Below are 6932 nucleotides of genomic sequence, written 5' to 3'. Positions count from 1 at the left end.
TTTAATTAAAAATAACACCGGAAAATATGAAAAGTTTGTCCATTAGAAACCAGCTGTCACACGATACCTCTACTACAAAAGATCTGCATAAAGCAACAAGTAGCCTACACAACCCTGAAGAGACAAAAAATCTTTGGATAGAGGATATGTTTTTTTTTCCTTCACTATAAAATTACTTATTGGATTTTGTAATACAAAGAGACAAATAAATAAACCAATCAATCAATCAAAACAATAATAATAATAATAACATCAAAACATTGAAGATAATAAATTCAGACTATTTTTCGAAATTATTAGTATCATTATTTTTTGGTCACAGCAAAAAAAGAGGTTTAACTCCTGTTTGACGTAATCATTCTTTATGATTACATTATTCTGTCAAATTTTGAAATTGAGTATTTTTTAAACAGGCCAATTCTTATTCCTCGAGTAACCCCTTCACACAACAATTTCGGGAAATAAACATTTATAGGGCCGCTGGAGCCCATCTTGAAGTGCTTATCGTTGCTATTGATAGACAATAGACGTGACAGTAGAAATCAAAACAAAGAGAGTGACATACATCAAACGAATAAGTTATGCTATGGATTAACAGAAAGTGCCATTTTCAAGAGTAGAACACCATCACTTTCCAAGTTCAATTTCACAGCCTAAAATATAGAAGCAACAAACAATATACATTTATACAAAAAGACGCCAGCCTATGATATCAACAGAAATAAATTAGCCTTAAATATTAACACAATTAAATAAATAATTCCATACACTTTAAAAAAATGATTAAGGTCACAATTTTATATGTCATAAGTGGCACTTACGCATTGTATCTTTTTTTCTTCCTTTACGGAAAACATCATCTAAACTAGATCTAAAGCAGCTATCTCGTTTACATCCTTTCATTTCGATCTGGAAAATGCCCCAGTGTTTGTTTTATCAGAGCTCAAATTGATGCAGGGGAGGACTCACTTTTTAGCCTGATATATATTTCTTATGACATTAGGTGGGATTAAACTAATATCATTTCAGAGGGTGATTTCATGTGGAAAATCAAATTAAAGTTTCTCTGAAAACCAGATTCTTCATGTTCGTTCTGTCCTCCACTACATCACCTTCAGGCAGGGGGAGAGGTGAGTGCCTGCGGGGGCTCCTGCAGCCCCCCCTCCCCCACTGTACACCGGGAAAATAATCATTATTCTCATTATTGCATCTAACAGCTCAAACGACTCGGCGCTTGTTGCTTTTTCTTTTTCTTTTTTTTTTTTTTTTGTTCAGTGAGCGGTCTGGACTGAAAGTTGAGGCTTTTACTTTGACAACTTTGCACCGCTGCCATCGCGATAACGAACACTAGACTCAGGACTAGAGAGGTATGGCAAAGTCCCAGTACCAGGGGACAGGATGGGGTCTTTTTTATTGAACAGATCTGGGCCCTGGAGGATGAACTGGTGATTTTTTTAAAATAAGATTTCAGGTTTGCTGATTTTGTGCATGTGATGTTATAAAAATCAGTTAGAGCTGGAGCTCATGTCACAGGTGTTAGACCCATGTATCAGTTTGTACTGAGCTAATATTGATTTTTTTTTTTCATCAGTTCTGCACTGAATACAGCTTTACAAAATAAAAGTCTGGAATTACATATTCTTTTTTAAAACTTTCATTGATTGAAATGCACATTCATTATCTAGTTATTTTTAGCTCATCTCATTAGAGGAAGAATTTAAAAATGAAATCTATAAACACACTGGTTAAAAATCTGCCTCATCAGTCGACCCTAGCTGTCAACCTTGCCATACCCTACTGACGCCCAGCACGCGCCTGAGTCCAATCTACCGACCCAACCAACCCGTTCTGCCTCTGGGGGGGTGGAGGGGGTCACTTTTAGACATCCAACACGTGATTCAGATAGGAGATGTAGCATATAGCCAGTCTGAGGATCTCGATCTTGGAGAGTTTCTTGTCAGGGGGCAGGGTGGGGAGTAATTTCCTCAGCTCCGCGAATGCCACGTTGAACGCCTCCACCCGGATCCTCTCTCTGGTGGCGTGGGCCGAGCGGTACTTGGCCGTGGCCCTCCGCCTCCGCCTCTTCTCCTCCCTGCTCAGGGGCTGCTCGGCTTTGCATTTGGCCCTGTCCTCGCCCTCAGCCGGCTCGTCCGAGGCGCAGCCGGCCGACTTGAGGCCGTTGAGCATCGTCTCCGGGTCGGACTGAGTCCAGGAGAGGTCCGCCTCAGCCTGGTCCGGGCTCAGCATCATTTTTATTGTCCGGTGTTGGCGATCAGTCCTCCTTAAGAACCTGTAGTAGACAAAACCAAGCAATAAATACTGACTGACACTCGTCCACCCTGTGTGACAGGCGGGTTTCAGACATTTAAATAAATAGTTTGAATCGACTCTAAATGTTTTTCTGTTGATGAACGAAAATCACAAAGCAAAACAGACAATTCATAAAAAATCAATGTAATTGTTTAAAGTGTTTTCTGCCACCCTGAGGCCCCAGCATGAGAAACCCCACAGCGAGTGCTTGTTTGGGTGCCAGGGCCCCCTATAAATCCAAACTGCAGTCTGCCTCCATTGCATAATAACATTAAAGACCATAAATAATGAATGGCTCGAAATTCGAGGAATGGTTAATTTATTAAAGCCTGAAGGCCTTAAAAAGGAGCCAAACAGGAAAACACATTTTCTCAAAGTGTCACATTCGAGTTTTCTTTCAAATGATCATTTTTGATTTGATTGTCCTTTTTTTCCAAATTAAAAAAAAAATCAAGTAGTGATGGGTTTTGAAGGAGAAACTCCCTTTTTTGTGAATTAACATAATCAGAATTGGCCATCTGTCACAGTGTGATGAACACATCTGCTTGGCTGAGGCCACACTGACTTGACAGCATGGAGGCAGAGGAGTGCAAAAATAATGTTGACATCTGCTGGACATGAAATTATTGGAGCTATGGTTTATTTTTATTGTAAACAATTTATTTATTGGAGCCAGATTAAATAGAAAAGCAGACGGAACCTCCAAAATAAAATAAAAAACAAACTGATATGACTCTTATTCTCTTAAATGTATGTAAATGATTTTTATACATTTGACACTCACCTTGACAAAGAGTTTGGAGGCAAAAATTTTCTTGACTGGAACTTAAAGGCGCTCTGGAGCGGAGCTTCAACTCCAAATTAACTCATATTCCAGCCACCATCAGATGTCACAGAGAGGAAGCTTCAGTCTCACCGGGACCAAAAACAATAAAAGAATAAATTTTAAAAAAGAAAAGAAAGAAACTAGTTCTTTTACTTTTTCAGTCGGCAGCCTGCAGCATGGGAATCACGCGGAGGGGTCAAACGTCAAGCAGGGAAATGTTTCTGCAAACGGAAACAGGTCTGAAGCCCGAAGTGTGAAGACGCTCAGTCGATTTAGAAATAATAATAATAATAATAAAGATGTGAGCGGGGATCAGTCAGCTTCCCGTGTGATCCCTGCGATGGAGAGACAATAGACGAGATGGGCAGATAGTGGTGAAAGTGCAGCCAGGGCTACTCGTCCATCCGCCTGTGGAAGATGGGGATAAAAGGGGTGCGAGATAAGCGAGGTTCTCCCCGTGTCAAGGAATCAGCGGATCGGAAGGCAGTTCGCAAATAATCCCCCTCTTTTTTCTCCTCCGCTCTTTCTTCCACCCGGTGTCATATGCGAGATAAGATCCAAACGATCCCGACTAATAAAGGCTCACTTCAGGGACGGAGGGGAACGGAATATATTTGAGGAATGGTATTGTCTAACGCCGCCCCCTCCCTCCCTTCTTCCCTCCCCTCACTCACCCTCTCTCTCTCTCTCCCTCACACACACTCACAAACACACCTCCTCCCTCTCTCCCTCTCTCTCTCTCTCCTAACGCCCCTCAGCCCTCGAGCGCTCTCCCTCCCGTGGGAGTAGTGGGCAAAGGGAAAGCCGAGATGTGTGCATGATAAAGGATGGAAAAATAAATAAATAAACGCGTGTGTCCGTTGTTGTGAGTTTATGCACGTGCATACGTTTTTGGTGAATAGTAATGATTTTTTTTTAATCATAACGGGGTGTTTCAAGTGCACGTGGAGAGAGGAAGAGAGAGGGTGATTTTCAAGTTAAAGATAGAAGTCAGAAGTCCACTCTAAAATGTCTCTATTTTGTGTTGATGATAATTCAACATGAGATAAGGTGAATGATCATTTCCAGAGAATATATAGAGTCTGATTTGCTTTAGCTCTTGAAGAAGAATAAAAGTGCAGAATTTTTCAGTCAGATCTTTTACAGCATCAGTTCTCTAACTGAGATTTAAATTCAGTTTGTTTTCCTATGTATCTCCCTGTTTTTGTTGTTTTTATTCGGTGTCTTTTGTTGTTATTCTAATAGTTTGTAATGATTCTGGTGTGTAAACCACACCTGTGTATGGGGCTGGCTTTTATTTCCTCACTGACACACACCTGAGTCTGTTTGATTCCAATTTCAGCCAATTTGGGCTCAAAACGTTCTAAAGGCTCAGTTTTAACAGGAGCAAATGTCAGTGTGAAGATAAGACACAGCAACAGTTCAGTGAAGGAGACAGATGGAAATTACACAGTAAACTTTTTGTATGTTTTTGCCCTTTGGAAAAGAATAAATGTTAAGGTCTCAATCAAGCTTTTTAAAGTGGTTGAGACACGTCATCAGATTTATTGATTTATTGTTTTCTCCTTACCTCTCAGTGTGTGCACTGAAGAAGCTGAGAAAGGAGAGACGTTTGTATAGTTTCAGCTCATGGAAAAGGAATGGGAAAATAAAAGTGTTGAATTTTTAAATAAAATTTTCTTTATGGTGATTTAGAAAGAATTTGTGTTTTCAATTTGTCACTGCTGTAATGGGTTGGGATAATTCTCTCTGTATGTATTTGTGAAGAACACCATAGCTTTCCTTGAATATGTGGACTTTTAATGACACTTCTGGGTACGACTAAGATTTTAAGACATCAGTTTCTTTGAGTTGGTTTTATTCCAGAGCTGATTTGGGTTAAAAACATTAATAATGAAGAAATTTAACCAGGAACACATGTCTATTATATATGTGCAGTATTTATGTTAATTCAACTTCTGCTTCCCTTTGTAGCACCTGTCACACATTCAGAGGCACAAACTTATAATTATTTGCAGGCTCTCAGAAAAGCAAATAACAAACACTCAGATCAAGCTTTAAATAATTTGGTAATAATAAAGATGAATGTGTTCACTGTTGGCAAAATAGTTGACACCAGACTTTATGTGATTCCTTTGCAAAAGAGAAAACCTGATGCACGCTGTCTAAATTACTGCTGATTTATCTTATACTTATTTCATATGAAGTTTCAGTCCAGCAAAAACCTTCAATCGGCACATCATATGTTTGCTTTACATCAAGTTCTGCTGTCTCACACAGCCAGGTCAAATACAAAATATTTCTAAGAGTGTAGTTGTCTGTATATACAGATATTGACACCACCCTGCATGACCAAAGCAATGCTTTTTAAAGAAAACTTGATGGATGCGATCAACTTTTCTCCCTACTCCCATCATGCATCTCTGTGCCCGGTGGCACCACCAGTGTCAGGTCAGGAGGGCATGGTTCCAGAGGAGGGGCAGTGGCCAGTAAGTGTGGGGACTAGCTGCGCCTAACGAGGTGATTAAAACGATAAGGGGAAGCACGGATGACTTGCCGTGGCCTGCAGCCACCATGCTTATTGCCACCACACACACACTCACACACACACCACACACACACACACACACACACTGTGTGTGTGAGAGAGAGAGAAGTACTACCAGAGTGCCAGAAGGACCATAATCAGTGAAAACTCAGCATGTGTGTGTGTGAAAGAGAGAGAGACAGAGAGGGAATGTGTGTGTGTGTGTGTGTCCACATGTGTGTGAGATGACGGACAGCTCGCCTTGGGCTCCGGCCGGGTCCGTGCAGTGTGTGTGACACAGAGAGACTCACAGCAGGGTGTATCGGAGACATGTCAGGACCAGGAGACAGAGGCCTCCTGACAGCTGGAGCCCACGGACACACACACACACACACACAAACACACCACCCTAATTGCTCCACAGACGGAGAAGTGGAGATGGTCTATGCTCGGTGGTCTGCGTTGCCCAGACCCCTCCTCAGTCTGCAAGGCCCTCGGCCAAAGACACGACGGACCCCTCCAAGGCTGTTTTGTTTGTGCCTGCTGCAATTACATCCCACAGCTGATGTACTGACTCTGGAGACAGAGAGGCAAACTGCGGGGTGGTGTAGTCACCAGAGGATAGTCAACTCAGTCAGAGAGATGACGTTTGGCTTAGTCACGATGGTGCTGGTAAAACTCTTCACTGGCCTGTTTGACATGATTTGTTTTCTTGCACTCTGAATCTCACATTAAGTCATACTTGTGTTTAAGAAAATGACCTGTATAAGCTTTGTTGTGACACAACAGCAGACCAAAGGAACTAAAAACCTAATTTTCAGCACTAAAATCAGCTTTCATTAAACCATATGTTCTACTTTTTGGCTTGTTCCACACCTCAGTGGTCAAATATCTTGACACCAAATTTATCAAAACAACATCAACCTTTAGTTTGACCTATAACAGCATGTTAAATCTTACTAACAGATACAAAGAGCAATGTTTCCCTTACACACAATGTAGACATTCATCAAGATGAAATAGAGATATTATTGGAACTTGCTTATTGGTTGTACTGACAGTCCAAAGTCCATTATAGTTGTTTTCTTACTGTGTGATCAGATAGAGTAAATTTTAGATGCAGGGCAACTGCTTACTGTCATGTCACCACCCTGAATAAAGAGCAGGTGACGCTGCTTGGCACCGGTGAAGCTCGATAGGCAGAAGAATATTAATGAAACAGAGGCCCAGGAAATTCATCAAACATAACTTCAGCTGAAGCAACGAGAG

General features: G+C 41.1%; 1 protein-coding gene across 1 annotated transcript; it reads right to left on the bottom strand.

Moving 5' to 3' along the window:
- On the bottom strand, positions 1–4244 carry LOC108900572 (helix-loop-helix protein 2). Its single transcript, XM_018701697.2, has 2 exons — positions 3095–4244; positions 1–2290 (listed from the first exon to the last, which is right to left on the bottom strand). Exon 2 carries the CDS (start codon positions 2248–2250, stop codon positions 1879–1881), a length of 372 nt encoding a protein of 123 aa, XP_018557213.1. The 5' UTR covers positions 2251–2290; positions 3095–4244; the 3' UTR covers positions 1–1878.
- Between the last annotated feature and the right edge of the window lie 2688 nt (positions 4245–6932).

This window comes from Lates calcarifer, linkage group LG7_2, assembly GCF_001640805.2.
Source record: "Lates calcarifer isolate ASB-BC8 linkage group LG7_2, TLL_Latcal_v3, whole genome shotgun sequence".
Lineage (NCBI taxonomy): Eukaryota > Metazoa > Chordata > Actinopteri > Centropomidae > Lates > Lates calcarifer.
This window is presented reverse-complemented; position numbering and strand designations above follow the sequence as displayed.

Bases quoted from the DNA above. Each gene is read 5' to 3' on its own strand.
- LOC108900572 (XM_018701697.2), bottom strand. From the start codon at position 2,250: ATGATGCTGAGCCCGGACCAGGCTGAGGCGGACCTCTCCTGGACTCAG.